Source organism: Nothoprocta perdicaria, unplaced genomic scaffold, assembly GCF_003342845.1.
Source record: "Nothoprocta perdicaria isolate Ctin4 unplaced genomic scaffold, notPer1 scaffold_203, whole genome shotgun sequence".
NCBI classification, from domain to species: domain Eukaryota; kingdom Metazoa; phylum Chordata; class Aves; order Tinamiformes; family Tinamidae; genus Nothoprocta; species Nothoprocta perdicaria.
In genome coordinates this window covers 882,933-909,785 of record NW_020455239.1, presented here as the reverse complement: position 1 = coordinate 909,785, position 26,853 = coordinate 882,933, and the positions used below count along the sequence as shown (strand labels likewise).

Sequence of the window (26,853 nt, the reverse complement as noted above, 5' to 3'; positions counted from 1 at the left end):
ATCCTACAAAGTCAAGCCTAACCTAGTGCAGGTAGACTGCGAGTGGCTTGGGGAGTGGTGGTGGAAAAGAATGCTGCAGTGAAATGGCGTTGAATGGTGTTGTTCAGGAAGGGCTTTTTTTACAAATTGCTTTCAACTAAAGGTTAAGATGTCTTGTATATCATATGTAACCACTTAAACGGGCTCTTAAACTTGGCATGAAACAAGCAGCAACTGGTTACTGTGAAGTAGGTGAGGAAAATAAGGCAAAATGTGTTGTCACCATTTAGTGTCCAACTGATGTGGCTTTGGTTCCCTCTTCGTGTTCCCCCCAAAGAACCACTAAAGCCTGATTAATACAGTTGTTATTAGTTAAATGTGTTTCTGTTTGATTGTGTAAAATATGAAGATGTGGCTAGGAATGTGGAAAACCTAGAAGTCACGTAGCTCTTGTGCCAAAAGTAATGGAGCATCTGCTTTCCTGAAGAAGGTGCATCATCTCCAAGGACAGAGGGGAATGAGAACCCGTGGGGCCTGGCGGGCCTCACGGGGCCTCGCGAGCCTCACAGGCACCTGCGGATCGTGATTCTCCTTCTGCTTCTCACGAGAACGGAAACTGTTTTCCAGGTCTGAAGTGCGTGTGCCAGCTGTGTGAGCACACCAACTTCACGTGCCACACCGAGGGCGCGTGCTGGGCTTCCGTCATGCTGACGAACGGCAAGGAAGAAGTCATCAAGTCGTGTGTCTCCCTTCCGGAACTGAACGCGCAGGTCTTCTGCCACAGCTCCAAGAACATAACGAAGACCGAGTGCTGCTACACTGACTTCTGCAACAACATCACGCTCCGCCTGCCCGTGGGTGAGTGGCTCACAAATACTCAAGTACTGAAGTGCTTGGGAAAGGGTGAGAGCGATAGAAACACCGAACAGAGAACAGGGCTGTGAGCATTAGCTAACAGCGAGCCTTCTAGAGCCTTCTGGAGGCTGACCGACTGTAAAGACCATCCCCTTGCCCCCATCCCACTTATTTCAAATCAGAAAAATAAATGAATCTGTAACTGCTTGGAGAGAAGAGTGGACTTCTTGTCTCTCCTAAAAATATTCCAGGTGTTGCCCCTGGTATCCCATAGGGCATTAATCATGAGGATGAAGTGTCTGTAAGAAATGGACTTGCGATCTTACAGTTTCTATAGGTGTATATTAAATGGGTGGGTGTCTCGGACGGGCTGTGTGGCTCGCAAGAGGTCTGTGTGCAAACTGGGGACCTCCCTTGAGGCAGGGACCAGCAGTGCTCCGTGGTACGGCGGCTGCCACTGGTTTGGGGAGCTGGGTTGTGTGCTGAGAACTGGACAGAGCATTTCATATGCTTGGATTTACAAGCAAATAATGAAGACCTTATACCAGCCTGAGAGATGTACGGTCTACAGCATCCCCAGGACCAACCTAAAAGACCTGCTATTAATCTCCTAGTTACAAAACCGGCCTAGGAAGGTTTGAAAAGTAGGAAATTAACTGGAGATGCTCATAGCTAATTTTACATGTGAAATCTACTCACATGTTTTGGGACAGACACCTTAAGGACAGACACTTTAATTTATGGTGAGTTCTGACCACGGAGAAGGGTAACAGCACCTTTTTACTAGTAAGTTAGAAGCTTCTCAAGCTTCTCTCCTCATTTAACCATTTACTTCTAGAGTTCTGTAAAGCTGATGAATCCCACGTGCTTGTGATCCAGGTTACTGAGAAATTATTGCAGTTAATGTTGGAATGTCTATATGGTAGAAGCAGTGTGTTTTAGTTGCTTTGTTGTACTCATGAAGGCAACTGCGTTGATGTATGTTTGCTTACAGGATACGTGTGCATTTTTTGATGGGGGAAAGAAAAGGAATAAAGCTGCTAAGTCGTTGCTAGGAGAAACCTTTATCTGCTGGAGTTTCAGTAATCTTGTTGAACTTTCAGGCTGTGTGATTTATTTTAGTAGCTCATTTGGCAGTGTGTGTTCAGTGTTAAACTGGTATCATTGATTCTCACCCAGTAGGCTTAAGAAGGTATAAAATTCCTGGTTCCAATTAAGGCAGAAGAAGAAGAATCATACTTCTAGAAGCTCTGTACTTTGTACAGTTGAAGCAATTCTAGAGTCTGCCAGACTCAAAATTGTGTAATAAAACTTGATTCAGAGATTTTTATAAATACTTTTTTTACTATTTTTAGATTTAATACATAAATACTATTCTCTCCAAGATTTCTGTTTAATCCAAACTTTTGACAATAAGTTGTCAAATATATTACTTTGTCAAGTATTTTTCTTTCAGGTAGCTGAAGAGATACACTTCTAGATGTGTAGAAACAAAATACTACCATTTTAACCACGGATTCTGAAGTCTTGGAAGAATACTGCAATTCACAGATGAGCATTGGAGTCATTTCTGTCTTTTTAACACATGAACTGGTAGTTGCAAAACTCCGGCTTTATGTTACAGTACCAGAGAGAATGACTTACATAATTTCTATCCTAAACCCTTTGCTCTAAACATTTGGGAGAATTCATGCTAGATGAAAATGTGCCAGTGTTGTTTGTGTGCTGGGAGCCCTCTCTGCCACTCAAAAATCTAAATCTAGATCAAAAAATCTAAATCATTGGTTTCATGTCTGAGAACAAGAAATTTTAAACAGCGGCACAATAGCAAGTAGCCACTCATCCCTTGTACTGTTAACCAACCTGTCTGATTAAAATTGTGGTTTCAGTAATGAGCGCAGCATGTCCCGGAGCTGTTAGACGCCCTTGTGTTCGCTGCCGAGGGGGCGTTTTGCCAGCGCCACAGCAGCTGGGGCGGTTCTGGGCCAGCCCGTGGCTTTCTCTGCTGGTGGCCCTTGTCCTTTCGGGTCTGTGGCAAATCACCTGGGTGCCACTTCCTCAGTGCATCTCTCCATGACTGTCCCTCCGGGGAATTTCTTGGCATGTTGCAGGCTACATTAAGGAGTTCCTAGTAAGATCTAGGAGACTTCTGAAAGTTGTTAAAGGCCATATTTCAAATCTACAATAGCTCATACACTGCTGTGCTGTCCTTCCCAGTCTTTTGGGAGGACAGTGTTTGCAATCTCTGCCTTCATCCCCCTTCTGAGAGGAATTCTGAGGTTATCAGCAATAAACAACTCATGAGTCCGCTCATACGCGACAGAGATTCCTCTGCCACCTTCTGGAGCAGACTGCCAGGAGTTCTCATCTGCCGCTTCCATCTCGTTATGGCAGGAGAGGTGGTAGAGCCAAGGTGATGGTAAGGGAAGGCCATTTCCCAACTCTTCTCCAAGGAGGCAAAGTTGGCATTGGCTCCAGTTGCTTCCTTAGCCTGAGGGAGCCACTTGGCAGCTGCTGACATGAGGCTCAGATGTTTTCTTACTAGATCTAGAAAGACTTTCTCAACCTTTGGTATTTTTGCTGGAGTTCAGGGAGCAATTCCTAAATCTCTTTCCCTAGAATTGGGTCATTGTTTCATGGTGCTAAAGATTTGATCGAGCTTTTGGAAAGAGTTGAGGCCCTTTTTTGGAAGGAAAGGGATGCAGATTTATCACAGAGCCATGCTGGTGAGTTCAAAATCTGCATCCCTGTAAATGCAGGTTCCCCGCAAGTGGAGCTGAAGAGGCTCCTCTTGCTTCGCCTTTGTGGCGCTCTCGTGGCGCCAGTTCCCGCAGCCGGGTCGGAGCTGGCCACGGTCACTGCCCGTTGGACGTCGCGGTGGCTGCGCTCATGGTGCTCCCCAAAGCCAGGTCTTTGCCCCGCTCTCCCGAGCGGCACCCTGCATCAGTTCCCCGTCCGGGTCGGGCTGCTAACCTCCTTCCTCCGTGGCCAGCGGCAGAGCAGCGGTGCCTTCAGCCTTCCCACGGGACAGGTTTGATCACTGTCCTCTCTGTGCAAGCAGATCCCCGTGTTTCCGTCACTTCACACTAATCCAATAATTGAAAGGCTCTTACTCACGCCTATGTTTAGCTCAAAAAGGCCCATTATATCCTGCAGCGTTATAATTTGCCTTATAGTATATGGCAGTCATTAGGCTACAAAGGTCCTTGGTGAAATGAAGGAGAAGCTGCTCCAGGGCTACTCATATCCTGGTAGACGTCTCTGTTTAAAGCTGTTGTTGTCTATCATTTATTTAGGGGGCAGAAAATTCTTAAGGGAAGCACGATGAAGCTTCAGCTTTGGCTTCATGTAGTCAGACAAAATCATAGCACAGAATGGAAAACAAGGTGCTTGTCATATTCATGGGAGGTAGGACAGGTGTCCATCCACTGTAGCAGCTGTTATCAAATAGCAGATGCAAGAGAGAAATACTGAGGCTTTGAAAAAACATGGATTAAAACAGAAGCTGCTGGGTAGGAAGGAGCTGGGTTGCCACAGTAAGGAGAAACTGCTGGGGCGGTATGGTTAGAAATGGGAGATGGAAATCATGGTGCTGTCATTCTAGCCCCGTGGTCTCAGAAGACTTAATGAAACTGGACTTTACATTTCCATTTTTACACATACTAAATCTACTGGATGGTTGTAGGCAAATTTGTAAATTTGTTGTAAAATTTAAAAAAACCCTCAGTTTCTGTGAGGAAAAATATGGGTTGTATTGAGTGTGTACACCTATGTCTGAGTTGATGGGAAATGGGAAACTTTAGCACAGCAGTTTTTTTGTAAAAGTTTCTTTTTTATTATTATTTTTTCTCTCCTCTGTGATTCCAGGAAAAGGCAGCATGTAGAAAGAATGATCTCTGGTATATTCTGATGTGTCCAGAAGGGGCAGCATCTCTGGAGATGGAGATTAAAAAAAAGCATGCAATGTTCTGCTGTTTTTTAATATAAGTTGTATGTTTTGCATGAACAAATAATTACTCTTCACTCCATTTACCTATCTGTTTGAAAAATGCCCAAGCCATTAAAGCCTTTTCAGGCAAATGGAATGCATAGATGTATTGGTATTAAAGAAGTCGAGTACTTCAGTAGCAAAAGTTATGCAAGGTACACATCAAAGCAGAAAATGAGAAAAAAATATCCTGTAACTTGTAAGTTTTAGAATAAAACCTCATTTATAATTTTAATACAAACTGTAAGGGAAATCTCTTTAATCGTTTGAATGTTGGAAGAAAATGCAACACCAAATATCTTTTCAAATAAAATGTAAGAATAAATTCTCCCAGTTATAGTAAAAACTTGAAAGCTTTCCCCCAAGTCTTGAAAGGCAGTTGGATGAGCTGGCTTTGCTGGAAGACAAGTCTCAGACTTGGTTTTTCCTTCAGTCTTTGCGTTCATCATCTGTTAATGAACAGGATGAAAAGGTTTCACTTGGTTTTCCTTGTCCTAACCTGATCCAAGAATAGCATAGGAGGAAGGTGCAATCAGTACAGAAACAAAGCTCTTCTGTAACTTTCCTAGAGAAAAATAGGGGGAATGGGGAATGGGCCAAAAAAAAAATTGAAGAGGAAGGGAGAAGGGAAATAGATCCATGTATTTTTCTGCCTGTATGGCCACTTTTTTGTTTTGTTTTGTTTTTCTTGTTAGTAGTGTTTTTTGCAAACCTCTTCTGGGTTTGATGGTCTGAGTTGGCAGCTTGTATTACTAGTCTGCTGAAAGCAGTAGCAGAAAATTCATTTATTTGATTGTTTTCCATATTGTTTTATTATGAAAAAGGTGAGTTTATCTGCTGTGGATAGAGGCAAAACTGAAAGAAAAAAAAAAAAGAAAAAAAAGAATGGGAAATAAAAGCTTGTAGGGACTAACTTTGTCGCATCTAGTGGGTTTCTAGCCTTCCAGTCACTGCAGAGCCTGCTAAGAAGCTTCTGGAGAACCTGTGATCCTTGGAACCAATTTAGGCCAGTGCAGGAAAAATGCTTGAATCCAGCACTAGCTGTCCAGAAGATAGCAGCCAGTAAGTCATAAACAGGCTTTATCTGGCAGTCAGGAGGTCAGCTGTTCTTGACCCCAAATATGGGTTGTTAACATGGATTATAGTGGTGCAGAATTGCTCAGAAATTAGACTACCTCTCTCGGATGCAGTAAATCTGTTGGATCTTCGTGTTGATGCAGTTCAGTGCTCTATTGGTGCAATTCTTACGATAAGCCAAAAATTGGACTGATCTCTTAAAGTTTTCAAAAAAATCCTGCAGTCGGTGCTGCGTCCATCGTAGCTGCTCTATGGATACCTTGTTCTGCAAATATTTTGTGTCTTAATTGTGTGTCTTGCCTGTCCCAGACTGGTGTTTTCCAGAGGGATTTGTAAGAATCCAGCCATTGAAGCATGAGGCAGAGATTACGCTGATGGGAGGAGAGGAAAGGGCTAATCAAGCAGTTTGGTTGAGGTAACTGTTTAACCCGGAGTTGTCTCTCTGGCTGATTTACTTAAACTTCATGATCATCAAGCATACCTGTTCTGAGTCCTGAGTGTGGAGGGAGGGGTGCTGGGGTCCGCAGTCATTATGGAGACTGGAGAAAGGTAATTTTAGTCTCCAAGTCCAAATAGTATGTTTTTAAATTGCTCTAGAATTATTTGGAACCTCTGATTACATGGCATCTAATGCAAGTCTTTATTTTCTTAATACATTGAAATACACATTTTCTACTTAAAGTGCTCTTGTTCACAGAACTTGGAATGTGACCACAGCATATTGTGAAACTGCTGGATTTTGCCAGATGTGCTATTTTTGTTTCATACATGGCAACATATCTTCAGCTTCTTTTTTGGATGAGCAAGGCACTGAACAGTGCGTTCTAAAAGATTGCAAAATGTTATGATTAAAGAACTTGATTTAATAGTTTAAGTAGTCAGGAGAGATTTTCTTATTTGCCAAAGTGTTCAGCGTTGCGCAGTTGCTTTAACCATTAGCACACTTGGTGGTTTTGTGCTTTAGCTGCAGTTTGTCCCGTGGGCTCCGCGCTGGCACGTGGTGTCTCTCCTTCTCCGTGGCTGTTGCTGTGAGGCCTGAGGAGCCCTGGTGCACGGGCGCAGCGTGAGCAGGGTGCCCGGCTGCCCTGGTGCACGGGCGCAGCGTAAGGCATTTTTTCTTAGTAATATTCATTTTGTTGCCATTTATTTATTTATTTATTTTAAGACACTTGCCAAAAAAACACACCCTTAAAATTCTGTGGTAAAACCTCTTTCAACAGTTTAGATGTACAGAGTGCATTGCAAGTGCATAAACAGTGTCATCCTCCTTTGCCTGCTGCCTGTATGTTATTTAAGAGTGTTTGCGTAGCTCTGAACCAAACCTGACTGGCAGAATATGTGACACGGAATAATAAACATGAGTGCACTAGTTTGTTTTCAATATTAAAAAAACCTTCAAAAATGGGTACTTTTTCAGGTTCATCGTGTGTGTCCGGTAATAAAAGCACTTGTATTAAAGCCTGTTCCTCTCCCCTTGCTCCAGGCCTCGATATTTTGTGTTTTTGTTGTGACGCAGTTACTGTATTAGCCGCTTACCTGAACTCGCTGCCCGAGCAGCCTCTGAAAGCAGAGTGAAACGTCACAGCAGCGATGCTGCCTGGGGAACAGCTAGGGAAAGCGAAGGGAGCTGGTATAGTGTGCTCTGGAAGTTAGTTTTATATAGCTAGGTATAGTGTGCTCTGGAAGTTAGTTTTATATAGCTATATATATATAAAGTTTATATTATTTTATGTTTTACACAAAACTTTAATAAGATAGGAAACTTTGTATTTGTGGCCATCAAATCTGTAAGAACAATTTTTACTTTTTTTCTTGCCTGTACAGGTTTGCCGCCTGTAACCTGAATAAAAATGAATAAATGCATGCAAGTGATACATGCAGCTCCCCCTTTTTCTGGCCCAACTTATTGTACTTAACTGTGCACCCTTCTATACACGGATATCCTTCTTTATAGCATTTAGCATATGCAAAGCCAAGCCCTAAGAGCTATAAGCACCTTCTCTTACCATCTGGTTGAGTGTAACGGGATTAGCTGTACAATTTATAGAGCCCAGCAACACACCACTATTCATATGATACAGGATACTCGCCTGCTGCACTTCACAAGTGCTTCAGAGGGAAGCTCTGCTGAGTGGAAACACTGAGTCATAATTAGAAACAGCTTAAGAAATTGCAGTTAACAGGTTGGCAAGAAGCAGCCACAATGAAGTTGCAATTTGCTTGCAAATCCTCTTACAACTCTACAACCCCTCAAGTGTCCTAATTAACATTAAGACTACTGAAAGAAACTCCGTGGAGCAGATGTAATAAGTTTGTTTCCAGAATTTTGACTTGCAGGCTGTGAGTAGATATAGGACCATCAGTTGTTAGCACTTTATTTTCTCAAAAGTGTGTACATATATATGTGTTTGTATATATTTTTTTTTATTATTAACTTTGCTTAGCTAACTGTGCTCCTGAAACTTCTAAAGTATGGAGTACCTTATTTGAAAATGCTCTTTTTAAGAATACTTCTATTGGAATATTATCTAGAGGAAAGTGAGTCAATGCTAGGAGCCAGTGGGTTACCCAGATCTCTTCTAGTTTCCCAGAGCCTCAGTTAGCCCCAAATCCACATCACAGCATGCATGTTGCTTAGCAATTTCCTAAATGCAGAGAAGGGCTTCTTGTTCTCTAAAACTACTGCAGGACTAACTTTATCGCTTAAGGAATTTGTGTCTCTATCGAGCCCTTCACATTCTTAAGTCTTTCCTAGTACTTAGATCCACAGTTTGGAGCTTCTGCTCAGCGTGATCTCAGAGCTGTCAGATCTCAATTTAAATTAATGTATCTGTGCATGTGCATGCACATGCATAGCGAGTACTTTAATAATATGCTGCTATAAGCTCTTTTATGTTTTTTCCCATGTGGCTTTAAGATAGAAAATGATCTAGGGCAGCTTTCTTTTTTGTTACTTGTGAAACACAGCTTCGTGAGCATGAGTTTCGGTACTGTTTTAAATCTTATAAATCCTTCTAATGTCTTACTCACTAAAAATTTGTATTTCCTCGTCCATGAATTGTTAGGGAATGAGGTGTTTTTTTTTCAAGGATTTGTTTTCAGCTGTTTTCAGCGGGCCCAGCATCACACTCAGGCGCTGGTTTGGCTACCTGGGGACACTGGTTTGGCTGCCTGGGGGCACTGGTTTGGCTGCACGGGATCGCTGGTTTGGCTGCCTGAGGGCACTGGTTTGGCTGCACGTGGGCACTGGTTTGGCTGCACAGGGCACTGGTTGGGCGCTGTGAGCAGACGGGAGGTCCACACTGCACGGACCTTCTGCCGCATTCCTAGAAGGCGGCTGCAGGAAGGTGCTTGCAGGCTGAGCCTGCCCTCTTGGACATTACTGTGGGAAGTGTGGCGAGATTCGCTGGAATGACTGGTAGTTGCGGTCTGCTGTGCTGTGGGATGTCCATGCGAGTTTAATCATGGATAAGTGGAAAGAGAGCAGGGCAGAGTGCTGTGGGGAAGGTGCGGGCAGTTCGGCCTACCCCAGGTGCTGTGCTCGTGGTTGCTGCTTGGTGCTGCTCTGGGTAGCTTGGAGGGCATCCCGCCACTGACTGCATCCCGGGAAGCCACGCTGTCCTCAGTGTCCTCAGTAGTGTTTCCTTAAGGAGTTGCTGTTTCTGACAGAATGTGCTTAAGTGGTGATTGCAGTCTTAATTTTGAACCCAAGGTACATGTAAAAAACAAAAGAAACTCCAAAACATCCCAAACCTGCTGTATCTCCCCGTTGCCAGCCCTAGGTCAGGAAGATGCTGGGAATCCAGTGCCTCTCATCAGTCTCTTTGCTGTGCCAGGCATATGAGCACTGCTTGTCTCCTGCCTCGGCTTGCACAGTCTGCTGAAGTCACCTATAAGCCCTTCAAACGTTACTGTGAGAATCAGGATAAATCAGGATATACCTTAAATCACAGCCAGTTGTGAATACATTGGTTTGGAATACTGAAATAATCTTTCAGAAACGTGGGGACTCAACTTTAGCCATAGCAGGACCTCTGCTCCACTGTCTTGCAGTTAATAAATCACATCAGATTTAGAGGCTTCCCTGGCAGGCCATTGTCAACGTATGTGTCTGAAATGTGAGTCTATAAATCATTAAATTTTAATATGTCACCTGATGCATAGTTTTTAACTTCCAGTCTCTCTTTTCCTGCACCTCACTCACCCCTCTGGCTTCGCAAAGCTGCCGAATCCCCAAGCAGAGGCAGCGTAGGACCCGTGGTACTGGCAGCGATGGTCACCGTCCCCATCTGCGTCCTGTCCCTGCTCGTGGTGCTCGCGGTCTGCACCTGCCAGAGCCGCCGCTGCGCCTACAGGAAGAAGCAGCAGCCAAGCGTTGAAGAGCCCCTGTCCGAGTGCAATCTGGTGAGCTCCGGGAAAACGCTTAAAGATCTCATTTATGATATGACCACGTCTGGATCCGGGTCTGGTATGTATATATTGCTACGCACGCTAAAGCTAAGTCAAATACAAGTTCAAGTCAAGTATAAATACAATATCTTATTCATAGAGAGATGAAAAATATATTTCAAGCACACTGCAGTTACCTGAAATTTGTTGCCTAAAGGCTGGTGTTTGGGGCGTTGTTTTAACAGACTCTTAAACCTGCAACGAGTTTTGTAAAAGTAAAGAAGGTTTGGTACCAACACAGTGACTGCTCGGCTTGGCTGCACGCCTAAGAGGCAGACGAACTCCATTGTCATTCTTTTCTGTCAAATAAGAATAGTTTAATGAAAATGTCCATTTTGATACTTCTTACAAATGGAAAAGATTTAAAAAGTTACTTCAGAATGTTAAATATAAAATGAAACATTACTATCTAATATGTCATAGTTGACAATAAAACATATTCAATTTAACTGAATGAGTCAGAATGCTGCTCCTGAATTCTATTTTGGTGGTACCAAAACATTACTCCCAATGATTGTTTTGAGTGGAATATGAAGTTTTTTTCTTTTTAATATTTCCCTATTGCCAATATCCTATCTACTATGATGCCTGTGTTGCTATTGAGATGTTGTTAAAGGGATATAAAAAAGAAACAGAAATTTTAAAATCCCAATTCATCAGATTGGAAGTGCATCCACTGTGTATCGTCCAAGTTTCTGTAGCAAGATTGTCTGAAAATTAAAGACTACCCTTAAGACATCAATGTCAGATATGTCTGATAATAATTCTGATGCCTCTGCCTTTTACTGGATAAGTTGGACTTTTGCAAGGCTGCTGCCTTGGGGATAGAGCATGGGGTTGTGCTTTTAAAGCAAAGGAGATATTATTGTCTTTAATATTTCTTAGCAGCTAGGTATGCAGTCTTTTTTTTTTCCAACAAAATCTCTAACTTCAGAATTTAAAAATTGTTTATGAATTATTTCACAAACATCCATCTTCTTTTTATATTAGGTTTGCCTCTGCTTGTACAAAGAACAATTGCAAGGACTATTGTTCTTCAGGAAATAGTAGGAAAAGGCCGGTTTGGTGAAGTTTGGCATGGAAAATGGTGTGGAGAAGATGTAGCTGTGAAGATCTTCTCTTCAAGAGATGAAAGATCTTGGTTTCGGGAGGCAGAAATCTATCAGACGGTTATGCTGAGACATGAAAATATCCTGGGTTTTATTGCTGCAGATAACAAAGGTATATTGTATTTCCTAACTTAATTTCACAATTTAAAGCTGCCTTTGAAGCAAAATATCCATCTTGCTGGAAGTTGTGACCACCTGGGGTCAGAGTTCTGGTTCTGACCACCTCTGGCTTGGTTTTGTTTCCTGCCCTAACTTCTCCCCAAATAGGAACACAACTTTGAACTGCAGAGGTTTCCAAAGCATTTATTCTCATCTGGAAAAAAAAAATGTCTGCTGTAAAACACTAGGTCTGCCCAGGCTGCCAGTTCTATGGCACTTCTGTAGGAGAGAGATCCCAGGGCCAGGAGAGAGCCTGGAGAAATGGGAAATTCAGGCCGAAGGGGAGGACAGCCAGAAGTCCAGGGGTTTAACAGGCCAAGTGGGAGATGGGGAGAAGTCAAGATCTCTGAGGAGGACAGAGGTCCCAATCCCAATTTTCTTTCTTTCTTCTTTTCTCTCTCTCTTTTTCTTTTTTTCTTCATCTTTTTTCTTTTTTTATTTTTTTCCTTTTCTTCATTTTTAACATTTTTTTCTGGCATTACTAATATTATATATAGTCTTTTTGTCTCTCCTCTCCTCAAGACAGCAGGCTAGCCCATCCAGTGTTTGTAGTGTGACAGCTCAGTGGAGTTGTTGCCCTCCATCAGAATCTAGTTTAGAAAACTGTTTAGAAAACTGCCTTTGTAAGATTCAGTTCCACACAAATCAATTACCTGTTAGTGGGAGCTGGGAGAGAGAAGACTGACAAGCATCAAGTGATAATCCTGCAATAAATCACATATGGATGCGTGATTTTGTAGGTGTAGGAGTCTATTATCTCAGAGTCTGGAGTACCATTTTGGTCTTGTTGATTTGTGAAGAACTAAATGTCCCTTGTAAAGAACTAAATGTCCGTTATTCTTATTTACATATATGACACAACTGGCAAAATACAGCTGAAATCATTATTTCTCTATTGTTAGCATGATCAAGCTGCACATATGTTTTGGTCATCATATTTCAGTCTATATGTACAAAGAACTAACACTTTCAAAATAGCTTAGTTTAAATAATATAATGTAGAAAGAAGTAGAAAATACTGAAAGTTTTCCAATATGGCACATGAAAAGCAAATCAACCCAAAATATTGTTCTGCAGAATCCAGGTGGATTTCTTCATTGCGTTAGGGGTTGCTGTTGTTGCTCCCTGAGACGCTGCAGGTTGACTTCTCGTGGGCAGACTCTTGGAAGCATGTGCTAAGGGGGGTCCTCACTGCATTTTCTGAGCTCTGAGAAAATACTCGTTAAAGTGCAGAGATCCCGATGTTTATGCGCTTTGTAATGTCCTGCATTCTTTTTGTGGAACATTTCTTTTTTCAGAACATTGATATTGAAAACATTCCTGCAGCAGGGCAATATGCCTCTGTTTTATTTCCATTTCCTTGGCTATTATTTTAGCTATATAAAGATATATAACCCTATTTTCTTTTGGTAGATAATGGAACTTGGACTCAGCTCTGGCTTGTCTCTGAATACCATGAGCAAGGATCCTTGTTTGATTATTTGAACAGAAACACAGTGACTGTTGATGGTATGATTAAACTGGCACTTTCAATAGCCAGTGGCTTAGCACACCTTCATATGGAGATAGTTGGCACACAAGGTAACTGGTCTTCTTGTCACTTGTTCTCAAAATATTTTAAGCAACGTCCGAGGTATTTACAGAAATGTTAGTTGGTGCTGCATTATAGTTTTCACACCAGCACAGTGTTATACTGCAAGAGCAGTATTAACACAAATGTATATGATAGAGTATAAGTAGAGAGTAGGAATATGTTTCCAACAAAATTTAACAATCCTTACAACTTAGAAAATCCAGATTTTATGAGTTTCAGGGCTATTTCTACTGCACTGTGAATAAAATAACACAGGATAACCTGACAAACCCCCACTCCTTTAGTATCTAATGATTCATGGGTTATTGGACTGATCTGTGTCCAGCAAAACAAAACTCTCCGTTGCTACCGAGGCGGTAATGAAGTGGCCACTTTATCCTGCTAACTGCTGAATTTGTGGAGTAGAGTGCTGCAGCTAATTTTCTGAGTATTTCAAAAAATACTCATCATCTGTCTCTTCTTCGACTTGTTTAGGTGAATGTCTCTTAGAGCCTTTGTTAAAGGAGTTCTCTAATGAATTAATTAATGTGGAGCATGATTTTACGGTTTCTCTCTTTGTGTTTTATTCCTAAAATACATATATTTGGACAAAAAGTCTCTTTAAGAACATTTAGCCGAGCTTTACTTAGTACAAAACAGGTTTTAATGTTTTTACATGTTTGGTAGCAAAGTTGAGTATAAGCATTTGTTTACTTGCCCATTATATCAAAATTCTTTTGCTTACCATCCAAAATGGTGCTGTTTTCTATTTTGTTAACAGGCAAACCAGCTATCGCACACAGGGATCTGAAATCTAAAAACATCTTAGTGAAGAAAAATGAAACCTGTGCTATTGCAGATCTGGGACTGGCTGTGAAGCATGACTCTGTGTTAAATACAATCGACATTCCTCAGAATCCTAGAGTGGGAACGAAGAGGTAAGAGCACTCAAGTATATTATTCTTTACTCGTCTGTTGTGGAAGTACTTTTCTGCAAAGGACTCAGCTTGTTTCTTGCTTCTGTAACTTCCCTCCCTGCTTTTTGACATCTTTTGACATCATCATCTTCTCTTGAGGTCTTCCAAAACCACCTGGGTGTGAGCATGTGCTCCATGCTCTGGGTGTCCCTGCTTGAGCAGGGGTTTGGGCTAGATGATCTCTGGAGGTCCCTTCCAACCTCAACCATTCTGTGATCTACCTAGACTATTGGCAACAGATCCCAATCCTCCATCTATGCTGGCTGTATATAGCACAGAATCCCACACCAGAGGATCATACATATTCCCTCCTGGATTCCCTCCTCCAAAGATGGCCTTAGGAACAGCCTTGCTGACAGGTCAAGGCAGGGGGTCTTTCCCCTCTCCTCAGCACTAGTCATGCACATTTGGAGCTCTTGTCTCCAGGTCTCAGCTCCCCGTACAAGGAAGATGTGGACATACTGGAGCAAGTGCCACAAAGGGCCATGAAGATGATTAAGGGGCCAGAGCATCAGTCCTAGGAGGAGAGGCTGCAGGAGCTGTGACAGAGCAGGGAGCGCTCAGCAGGGGTGCTGGTCCAGATAAGCTCCAGAGGTCTCTTCCATTCTTAGCCATTCTGTGATTCCCTGAACGAATTTGACCTGTCAATCCAGTATATCTTTGCTAAACCCTGCTGGAGGAGGCTGATCCTGGCCTTACCCTAACACAAACTGATTATCCCTGGAACTTTCTTCTCATCATCATCAGCAGCACCGCAGAGAGGCGTGAATCTGCCTGTGCTTCTCAAGACAGCTGTTCTGTTCATTAAGTGCACAGGCTGTTGTTACCTCTACAGGTAGGATTAGAGTGTATCACCCAGACTGGAACATGGTTCTGCTCCTTAGATGTCGTGTCGGTCAGACTGTGTCTATCCATCTACTTTTGGATGTAGTTTGGATGTAGGAGTCCTGCTCCTAGAGCTTGGGTGAATCAAGATGATGCATGGGAATGTGGAAGGCCTGGCATCATACTTCCAATCTGCTTGCTTCCCTCAGTGAAGTTGTTAGGAGTTAAGGCTGAAAAAAGCAGCAGCAGAATAAAACCGAGTCTTTAATTTCTCGTTATTAAATTTAGCACCGAGGCCAGCTTTCTTGTGTTCACTCAGAAGCCTTGTAAAAAGCAGTGGGTTTTTTTGTTGTTATTTAGTTGTTTTCTTTTTTAATGTAGAATTTTGTGCTATCTGTCCCCATATACAGCAGTGTAGCTGTTATCCTTCATAGGAACTTCCACAAGCAAACTGATCTTTATGTATTTACAGGTACATGGCTCCTGAGATACTTGACGATGTGATGAACATGAACATCTTTGAGTCGTTCAAGCGGGCAGACATATACTCTCTTGGGCTTGTTTACTGGGAGATAGCAAGAAGATGTTCAATTGGAGGTAAGATTTCTGGCCTTTTTATTTTGCAATCCAGACTACTCTTATGTTAAGTAAAGCAAAAGCAAAGGAACTAGGTACCTCCCCTCACCTTCTCAAATATCTTGACAGTATCTGGGAGTAGAAATCTATTGCTGAGTATTGCCCTCCCTTGAGTAGCTGTTGGCACCAGACTGCCCGTCGATGTGTGTGCCTGTGGGATCTGGAATAACCAGCAGAATGGATCAATGGATCAGAATGGTGCCCGCAGTCCGTGCCTGCTTGTGCTCCTGTTTCAAGCCACGAGAAGCAGGGTAGCCCTAAATATCCCTCTGTTCCTTTGCTATTGCCTAGGGAAACAATTAGGGTTTATTTGGAGTGGCTGTTTTGCATTTTGTCTGTGACCTGCAATGAATCTCTCTCAGGAATCACTGAGGAGTACCAGTTGCCTTATTATGACGTTGTGCCTTCTGATCCTTCGATAGAAGATATGAGAAGGGTAGTTTGTGAGCAGAAACTGAGACCAAACATTCCAAACCAGTGGCAGAGCTGTGAGGTAAGTTTTCCAGTTCATAATAAACACCTTTAAATTAAGACAGTATTTTTTCAGTGAGAGGAAAGGTACTTGATACCCAGTCTCCAGTGAATTTAAATATTTCAAGTATCCAGCTTTTTTCAGCTCCATGGTTAATACATACAAAGCTGTCTTTGCATGAAATGCTAAAGTTCTTTGTAATAGAAGCCTAGCTTTCATGTTCCTATTGGACTGTTGTTCCAGAGAACTATATTTTATCTTCCAGTGTTGCACTTGAAAAAAAAAGAAAGAGAAAAAAAAGAAAGAGAAAAAAAAAGTGCCAGGTGACAGTTGACCTTTTTTCTTTTCTTCCTTCCTTTTTCTCCTTTTTTCAATCCGCAGGCACTCCGAGTCATGGGCAGGATAATGCGGGAATGCTGGTATGCTAATGGAGCAGCTCGCCTGACTGCGCTTCGCATTAAGAAGACAATTTCACAGCTCTGTGTGCAGGAAGATTCCAAAGCCTGACAAATCGTAGATATCTTTGCAAGAAGAGGAAGGAAGGAATTTTCTTGTTCATCCTTTAACATGTGATATTATTTTCGTTTTTGGTCTACCTCACATAATGTGGTTCAGTGTTTGTGTGCCCAAAGCAGAGCACTGACATCAAGCTGCAGAGTTGGCCACTGCAAGGGGCAGCTTTTGACCTGCAGTTTGTTTCATACAGCAAGTTGCTGAGTCGCCTTGGTTTTCTAAGGAAAACTAGATGTTAGGTGAATAGCAGAAAGGAGCTTAAAACACCACTACAGTCTAAAAATAGCTCTTGCTATTATTGTGCTTTTTATGCTAGGAAAACCCCAAATATATTGCAAATAGCCAGAACTGTTTCAAGCCTGTTTATAAAGGAAAGCACACATTTTATCTTCAAGCCAGGTAAAAGATCAAATTTAGTGAACCTTTTTACATATTTTTACACAGATATCTGAAAAGTGGCTGTCAGTAAAATGCATTTTTAAATACTATATTTATCATTACCTAAGGAAGTGAAGAAGATGAAATTTCCATTAAGCATGTATACTGTGAACAAAAACGTCTAGTTTGTTTTTTATTACCATTTATTTTTATGGTCTTGATTTTTTTTATAAAATATTATAGTTAGGATTTGCAATTATTCTGTCTTGTTCATTTGAGCTGAACATATCAATTAAGGACATTTTTTTTCTTTAACCAGTTACTAGGAAAAATAATAGAGGTCATAATTTTCTGATATTATATAGGGATGAAATGGGATAAATTCTACATAAAGTAAGAAAGTATGTATTTTTAAATAACATTTTGCCAATATGCCAGTGGTAACATTTCTTAGTGCCTTTGGATGTTTTATTACACAGCGTTAACAAAATTAATTCCTGGAAAGCATTCTAAAAAAGCCAAGCCAGAAACCAGTTTCTTACTCTCCCTTTCATCTCCTTTCCCCAGCACGCAGTCCTTTGGTGAGATGAGCACAGGGAGAAGGATTCACCTCTTGTCAGGGCCGTGTCACAGCTCTGTCCCCGTCCCTTGTCACGAGTGCGTCACGGCTCTGTCCCTGTCCCTTGTCACGAGTGGGTCACGGCTCTGTCCCCGTCCCTTGTTACGGGTGGGTCACGGCTCTGTCCCCGTCCCTTGCCAGGGCCGCGCCGGTGCCCGCGCGCTGCGGCGCTCGTGGCCGGCACGGCTGCTGCTCGCGCCCTTGTGCCGGAGCAGTGCCCATGACTGCAGAAGATTAATGTGCTTTCTACCATCCCAGTTCTTGACACTTGAGATTAATGTTCTAGGTGTACCTGCGCGGAGGATTGGATCACCATTTGTTATTATCTGTCAAAGATTACAGACCTGACAAACTTGGGGCAAGCGGGGAGTAAATTTAAGGTGCTGAAATTCTGGCACAAAGCCAGAAGTTCAGAGGTTTCACCTGGCTTTCTGTAATAGCACCACATTGGTGAAAGGCATTCACATCCCTAATCTTATTTCCATAATACTACAGGCTATAGAAAGTGGCATATTTTTTTTCAAAATTCCCTAATGTTGTGTCATGCAATTAATAACCAAGATGATACATTTCATAATAATCATTTCGTAATAATCATGGTTCTTTAAATATCTCTAGATCCATGCAATCCTTGGAAATTAAACCCAGAGATGTCTCCAGTGTAGTTTGGGGGAAGGAACCTTTGCAAAATATGATCTAACGGAAGTGGAAGTAAGCTTATTTGTGGAAGTAAGCTTATTTGCTAATTATGGTATTTAAGATCAATCTTTGATGTGAAAACTCTTGAATTTTACAAGGAAGAATGGGATAAACTGTTAATGAGAGGGGCAGCCATTTGTGTTTCATTCTGACACACAAATTTTAGGACATGATAGTCCCTTAGGAATTTTGGTTGCCCCATGAACAGGCTCTAATGATTCTTATGTGTTTGCGTAACTTCTGGTCATTCTTGTTGTGTTAAATAATTCAAGGCTTTGTCCCGCTTTATGGTCTGTTAGCCAAAAGGTGGAGACTCTTTCTGCTGGATTTCTGGTAGTTTTTTTTGTATGTGCTTTTCAAGATATAATCAAAGCCACTGTATAGATTTAATTCTTACATGCTTCAACAGCAAGATCTATACCAGGCAGTTCAACAGATGTATACGTTCCAAGCTGCCCTGACCAAAGTTTGATCTCGTCTTTGTTAGGCTCAGCCTGGAGGACCTTTATACCAGCATCTCCCTCCTCTCTGCGCGTGTCTCTGCTAAAGTCAGTGTCAGTGCAACGCTGGTGCAGGCGAAGAACCTAGTCCTAACTTAAAGAACTCTAAGAAATATTAATCCTGCCTTTGGTTTTTAATAGTTGTGTGGCATATTCTGCATTGCAGTTTTTCTAGGAAAGTTAGGAAAATGGGTTCCTCTCCTAACCCCTTTTCTCGTTTACTTCAAAATCTGGAAAGAGAGAATTTCTGCCTAGTTGTGTAGTGTCCTGGACAGGGAGTCTGATCCCGAAGCAGGAAAGGGCCCTGTGGACCCATGTGGTGGCCCTGGCACCTGCGGCCCCTCGCGCGGGAGCTCTGCACGGCACCTGAGAAAAGGGCCTTTCCCTTCATTCCGACCTGGCTTTGTAGATTTTGTCTCCTTCTCTGGAGGTCTCCAAACCTGCCTGGACGCCACCCTGTGCCACATGCTCTGGGTGGCACTGCTTGAACAGGAAGGTTGGACTAGATGATCTCTAGAGGTCCCTGCCAACCTTGAACATTCTGTGATATCAGGATAACTACCGTAAGTCATTCCTTATTAGTTGTAAATGCTGCTTTCTAGTTTTTGTCAGTTTTGTCAGTCTTATGTGGTGGTGGATTTATAAATTATTTAGTTTCCCTTGAAGAATCTCTGAAAATTATTGTACAGTCCTGGAGTTCAAAAGACTTCCATTTGGATCTGACCTGAGCATTGTAAGAAAGATATTCCTCCCTCTAGATGGTGTTCAGGTTTAGTGATACCTTTACAGGTTACGGTTTTATTCCTAACGAATAGTTTAGATTTTCCCCTTATGTCTCATAGCATGAAAAATTTTGGTCTGTTTTTCCTGGCTTTTTGTTTAGATCAGTATTTTTGCATTGGTTTTCTTTTTTCTTCATTTGTTCTTTGCTGAGGGTAAATTTTGGTAAATGGATCCAAGTGATGAGTAATTGATGCAAGTGGCTAATATTGTTATGTTAGCTTTTAAAAATGCTTATAAACCATATGCGCCTTCAAAAAAAAAAAAAAAAAAAAAAAAAACTTGAATCTTGTCTTAGATTCAAGATTAGTAGAACCATCCTGCTCAAATTTAAAAGCAGAGATTAGACCTGGGCACTTCTTTTGTTCTTGAGGGCGGCTGGTGCCCGGAGAGCGATGCCGGCCTTGCACGTGCAGCAGTTCCTCCCCTCGTCCAGCCTTTCCTGCGGTGCAGTTCTAGTTCGGGGAAGTTGTTGCGTTTTTTTTTTAATTTGCTTTTAATAATAAAACCTCAAACTTAATGCATAGCATAGGAACTGAAAGGGAAAATTAGTTAATTCATCTTTTTCTCTAGCACCTACCTATTTTTTGTTTCCTTAGTGCTCCTTTCCAGACCCCGCCCCGAGCAATTCACTGTTCAGTATAACACCTTTTGCACTCTGCTGTTTTTATAGTCGTTTGCCCTTAACCAAAATGATTCCCTTACCTAATCCTAAGATGAGTTCTGTGTTGCTTTAGCCATTGTTACTTCACTGGCTTTTTTTAATCTAAACTGTAGATAAACTACTTTAAGAACATGTCTAGTCCCCGCAAAAGGTCTTAGGCGTGACAGGAGTGCAGCGTCCCCGTTGCCTGCATCGGTCTCAGCCCGCTCCGCTCCGCTGCCGGTGGTGGGAGGCAGGAGCCGCAGCCGCTCGGTGCCCATGGGCAGGGATTTTTCCTGGTCGCTCCCCCTGGAATCGCGCGAGCCGAGCTCCGTGCACATGACGGCCACGGGTGCCAGTGCGAGAACGCGGTCCCGTCGTGTGTGTAGGGCCGCCCGTGTGCGCACACTGCTCCGGAGTGCGCTCCGGTTGAGTACGGGCTGCACCGAGCTGTCTCTGGCTGCCTGTAGAGCTGCCGTCACCTCCCCAGCTGCGCCGCGGCAGCAGCACTAGCCGTTAGTCCCCTTGTGCAAAACGGAGCAATATCACCTTGATACTGCCAGCCGCATGTTTAAACGGAGCAATATCACCTTGATACTGCCAGCCGTGTGTTTGTGCGCTGAGTGACGCCGCAAGGATCGTCAGCCTGTGTTGGGATGCTCTTTAGGAAGCTTCTAGGGAAACACATCCATGTTCTCTGTTGTCAGGCAGCACCATTTATGAATGTATCTTGGGGGGGGAAGCATTAAAAGGTATAATATATTTCTACAGAATATAAGAAATGTGCAATAAATTGTAACCAAAGGCTCTGAATGTATTTTCTGCATAAATAGACTGAATGTATTTTGAATGTAGCTACTACATTTGTGTCTAATTCTGCTGTGGTTTGAGTTCCCAAAGAGAAATATGTAGTATTTTGTCAATTTATGTGCTGGATTCTGACTTGTCTGATTTTTATAGAATCATTAATATTTTATCTGCAAGTACTGTAATATTTTAGAACTTTGTATAGTAGTAAAGTAATAAACCCCAACTTTCACATTGTAAAATACCTAGTCTCATGTACACTGAAGCAAGTGTATTTTTAAACTGTTGCTAAAGTCATTGCTTGATATATCACCTGCCCTTGGATGTAAATAATTTGTTTAGATGTTGTATTTTATATGCCTATTTTACATACCATATACTTTCAGGAAACAAGCGGCAATTTTAATAAAGGAAGCACTCGGTGGCGTGGCGCTCCCGTGCTGCCAAGGCTCCGTGTCCACGGCCTGTGTCCACGGCTGTCCGGGCTGCACCCGGCCCCTGCTGCAGGCACGGGCATGGGACGGGACGGGGGGGACAGGGCTGGGGACCCGGCCAGCCCGCGTGCTCCCGCCTTGGGAGCCGCTGCTGAGCTGGGCATGAGCCCTTGGAGCTGGGCCTTGGCTCCTTGCGCCCATAGGAGCTGCCGCCGGGGCCAGCCCTGTGCCCGGCGCCTCCTGCGCTCAGAGCCCGCGGTGGAGGGAACGGCCGTGCTGCCCAGAGCGGTGTGAAATCCCTGCAATCCCTGCATCCTCATCCTGCGTGGGCCGCGGGCGGAGCAGCGTGGTGCCAGCGCACGCACCCAGCAGCCGGCGCGCACGGCCGGGCTCTGCGGCTGGCGCCCCGCGGGGCACCCGGCGCGTTAATGTGGGGAGCTCTCCTGGGCGGGACAGTTAAACCAGGGGCTAGGCCTGGGGAGGAAGCGGAAAGGGCTGATTCTTCCTTTTCTTGTGCTAAGGTGAATCAAGGCTGCCAAGGCCCTGGGGCACCATCAGCGCGCCTGGTTTCGAAGGGAAGAGACAGCAGCTCCAGGTGTGCCTGAAGCCCCAGGTCTGCGGCCTGCGGAAAACGACTCATTTCTCCCGAGTCCTCCCTGCTCCCCCTGCCCGGACAGCGCGAGCGCTGGGCAGCAGCCCTGCAGGTACCGAGCTTTAAAACGATGGACACTTGCGAGGTGGGCGCCCCTGCACGGACACTGCCCCCGCGAAGGGGCCTGCTGCTTTCTGTGTCTCTGAGAACCGGGTTAATGGCAAACTTGAAGCCTTGTTGACATGGGGACAACTGCGTTTTCACAAGGCTGTGACTCCTTTGAGCCCTGTAGCTGGTGTTTCCTGCCCCTGTTTGTCATGCAGTGACCTGAATTCATTGTAAATACAGAGCAGAAATTGCAGTAACCTTGCATGCAGTGCACAGAGCCCGTGTAGCAGGAGATGTTTCTAAAGGTAAAAGACTTGACTGGCTTTTCGAAGAGGCTGAAAAGTGGTGTATGAACACGTGCTAGACACACTCGGGTGTGTTTGATAGAATTCCTGGTGCCTCCACAAGTAGAGGAATATTCTACTGAGAAGCACCCCTGCTTCACAGGACTGGCTTAACAGCCACAGCTCTCCCTTCTGTTTAGAAGTGTATTTCTAGTGAAATAGGAAACAAATTCTCGTGGGGTTGAAAATTGCACTGACGTTGCAGGCCCTCTCGTGGACGAAGGAGCTTCTGCAGAGCAAGGCCAGTCCAAGGACTCTGCACAGGTTTTGTGGCAGTGGTGACGTCTCCAACAGCAGCACATTCTGTATTTAACATGATCTGAATAATTTGTCTCTTTGTTCTCGCCTAGGATGAAACGCAACACTGGAAACCTGCACTTGCCACGTGGGCCGTAGGAGGTGTTGATCAAAGCGAGGGCTTCTCGCCAGCGAGTCCAACAGAGCCTTTAGCTGACGAGAACCATCTCCTGGTGTCTGCTCAGGGTAACAGGTCTGTGTCCGGGCAGGGTGGCCCCGTTTTCCGTTCCCAGGCTTCTCTGTGGACAAGAACCCTTCCTAAACACCCAGTCACTACTTGAGGCTACCAAACAGAAACTTCATTACTTGTAAAGCAAAGCTTTTATTTTGTCTAGGAGGCAAAATATAAGAAAATAAAAGAAAATCAATGCCACTAAAAAAAGAAACAATGCATATTTTTGCATTTTTTCTATTTAATAAGCCTGCTCTAGAGCAAATGCTCCAACTTAGCAGTGCAATCAAGAACACTGTCTACCAAAATTAAAATAGCAAGATATAAATGGCACAGAAAAATAGTGAAAGATTCGGGCAATTAATATGAAATTTATACTCTGATTTGCTTTCACAGTGAGGCAGAGAAGAAAAAATATATTAAGTATATTTTGTATATAGTATACTATATTGACTATAAACTCAACTTTTAAAGTATTTTTGAATTATATTGCAGAATAAATACAATCTAAATCTACTCAATTTCATTAAAATACTGCTGTGTATTTGGTATACATTTGCTCAAAAATGAACTGTGCAGATGTTTCACCTGTTTCTGGATTTCCGCTACTGCACCTGAAGCTGCATCCTGTTAGATTTATTTTAAAATACCTTCCTGATTTCATTGGTGAGTTAAATGAATGGTATGGGAAATTTACTGATATAAAAGAATCACTAGCATTATTGCCCAGGATTGTTATCTTATATTTTTGCAGGTATTTGAAAACCTAATAGGAAATCATGTAAACTAAGGTTCTATAGAGGTTAGCAGTCTAACATTTTCAGTACACTTTCAGTCCTTGGCAAAAGTATTGTTATTCAAGATTTGCTGCAAATCAGCCTTGTATCTCATCTTCTGTATAGTGAAAAAAAGCATGTTTTGATTAGGGAGAGCAGAGCAGAGCAGTGAGGTTGATGAGCAGCAATGCTGAGACACTCTGTGACTCCTCATGTGTGTGCTCAGGCCGTTCCTCTGCCTTGTTACAGGGTGTCAAGTGCAAAATCTGGTTGTACAACAGCCCAGCTAGTGAGCCAGAGTAGTGCCCTGTGGTTTGCCTGTGTTTTGAGGGGTGCTTGTAAAGCCTTTTTGCCCAAACCGCAGACAGACAGAATACTTGCTTGGTGGTGTGGAGAATACTTGCTCGGTAGCATGCAGCAGGCTTCATCACTCCAGTTAGGTGCTCCCAGAAATCCAGCCTGGCTCACAGTGCAGGAAGTTCTTCACATGTGACCTGCTCTCTGGACCGCTACTGCTGCCTTCTCAGCAAGATCTGAATTCTGAATAAGAACTGAATTCTGGTTTCATTATATGCATACAAATCCTCCCCGAGTCTGTAGTGGTTCATCCAATTAATTTTGTTAATTTATTTATTGGTCCCTTAATGCCACAATAGCTCTTAGCCTCCTTTCCAAGCAGCTAGAAATCTGACCCAGTAAATGAGGCCAAAGAAAACGTTTAAGGAACAGGAGCCAGGACGGAGCCGAGCGCAGGAAGGGGCTGCCGAGGGGCAGCCAGCCCAGACCCGTGACGGAAGCGACCTGAGCAGGGAGCGGGTTGGAGCAGCTGCTCCTCCTGCACGAGCTGTGCCGGGGGGCCCCGGCGCTGCCCTTGGCCAGGGGCATTTGACATTGTGACCGTGGCTGTTCCTGCGGCGCTGGGCACGGGAAGAGGCCCCGTGCCGGTGGAGCGTGCGGTGCTCCACTGGGGTTTAGCTGCTCTGTGCAGTGCTCCACGCAGAGCAGAGCATCCCTCTGCAGACACCGCTGCTGCCCGTAACCTGGGAACTGGCTGCTCTGTACAGAGTGCTGCACGGGAGAGACCCTTCCCCTAAAGCTCAGAGCTCCTAGGTCAGGATCCAGCAGGATCCGCTTGCTATGGAAGAGAGAAGCAGCTGCCCTCTGGGGTACAAGGCGACTGCGGAGAACGAGGATTTCTGCTTTCCCTCCAGAGCAGACCCTGCCCGTACGTGTGATTTGGCATTTGTGCCGGGCAGATGCCTGTCAGCAGGAAGGGCCAGCATGGTAGGTTACATCCCGGGATGGCTTCAGGTCCCGGGATGTGCCGGGACACGACAGGGAACGGGGGGTGCAGGGAGAGCTGAGCCGGGCGTTCTGGGGGCGCCCTGCGGCTGGGGCCGGCAGCGTGCGGGGCGCCAGCCCCGGCGTGGGCAGCCCGGCCTCCCCTGCCTCTCTTTGTTCTCATGGGAGATTTTGTTTGTTTCTTTTCTCAGCTTGTTTGCAGATGAGTCACCTGGTTTCGAACCGTGGAAGCGGGCTGCTTGAGGAACCAAGATGCGCTGTGCTTGTTCTCGGAGGAAGAGGAGGCAGAGGAGGAAGGGGTTCTGAGTCACGGGGCTCTCGGCACCACTCCGCCTGCTGCAGCGCGCAAGCGGGCACCGTCCCTCAGATAAAGGGCATTTTCCTCAGGAAAATTAGGCAGCCACATTCCTCCCAGCTAGATTTGCTTTTTCCTTTGCCCTCTGAACAAGCAGCAGAAGGTGAAGGATCCATAAAACCATCGGGACGGTTGCAGTCCCCTCAAACACTGGTCAGACACTTCCCCGGGTCTGGGAGCGAAGGGCAAACTTGACACCTTTGTGCAAGAGCTCTTGTTTTGTTAGCACGGTCCACAAATCCGTATGCAAGGAGAGGCCCAGGGACCACAGGGACTTGCTGCTCGTCAGCTGCAAATTAATTCATCAGCTTCAGGCTGAAGAAAAAAGCTCTATCTCTCCAGGCCCCCAAGAAGCCGCTTCCCTAGGAGATCCACAGGGTAATTCAAGAATATTGTTTTCCTGCCTGCTCTGTCACTGCTGTCCTTTGTGAAATCTGGATTTTTACCTAACTTCAGTTTAGGCTAGGGTTTTGGCAATGTGTTTGTGGCGGGGAGGGGAATGCTGTGTCAACAGTCTTGCCTTGCAGGGTTGCTAGAAAACCCGCTTACGGAGCCAGGAAACCCAAAGCACGTACAGCCTGTGTAACCCTACAGAAAGTCCCTCGCAGGGCCGGGAAGCAACCCCAGCACCACTCCAGAGATGCCTTGCTCATGGGCACTGTTTTTCTTTTTTTCCCCCTGTTCTTTGCTTTTGGAATACAGACAGGAAAACGCTAGATTGTGCAGTTTTATTTGGAATTGAATTGTGTGTATTATTGAATGGTATTTACTAACTATTTTATAAATCTTCCTCTTAAATTTAAATTGTACTTTAAATTAACTTGTTCTAATTCAGATAGATTTTCATTTGTGCGGGAGCTAATTTGGTTGCTCCTTCTGTTTAATATAACATGGGGTTGCTATCTGGGGAGCAGGGTAGAGAGGTAGTGATGTGGTTTAGGAGTGGGATGGGTCTGGATGCTGACTCTGTGTCAAAAACCTGAATTCAGATTATTTTCACATAACATTTTAAACTTTAAGGTTTGATCGAGCTGTGCTTCATAAGGGAAATGCTTGTATTAGGTACGGTAAAACTCGGAGCGAAATACGGGCCCTTCCTGCTGCGAAGCGGAGCAGCGTCGGCGGTGCTGGCGCCGAGCACGGCTCACGGGCACCCTCCTGGCCCCTGGTTGGCAGCTCCATTTCGGCATTTTACCCAAGGGATCTGCCCTCTCAGACAGCACTTTCACATGGAAGGAAAAGGGAATAGAATGCAGGGCAGAAAGCCATAGAAAACAGCATCCATCCCGTGCAGACCATCCCATTGCTAATCACAGCCGCCATGTCCCCCCAGCTAGGGCTGGCACCGTGAGCGATACTGCGGCACCATGAGCGGTGCTGCAGCACTGCAGGCAATGCTGCAGCACCATGAGTGGTGCTGCAGCACCATGAGCGG

At 44.2% G+C, this 26,853-nt stretch overlaps 1 protein-coding gene across 1 annotated transcript; it reads left to right on the top strand.

Moving 5' to 3' along the window:
* The first annotated feature begins 608 nt into the window (after positions 1-608).
* Positions 609-16,913, top strand: ACVR1C (activin A receptor type 1C). Its single transcript, XM_026038160.1, has 8 exons — positions 609-837; positions 10,122-10,367; positions 11,339-11,569; positions 13,030-13,197; positions 13,971-14,127; positions 15,464-15,588; positions 15,990-16,120; positions 16,481-16,913. The coding sequence occupies exons 1-8, from the start codon at positions 684-686 to the stop codon at positions 16,604-16,606; spliced, it is 1,338 nt and encodes a 445-aa protein (XP_025893945.1). The 5' UTR covers positions 609-683; the 3' UTR covers positions 16,607-16,913.
* The last annotated feature ends 9,940 nt before the right edge of the window (positions 16,914-26,853 follow it).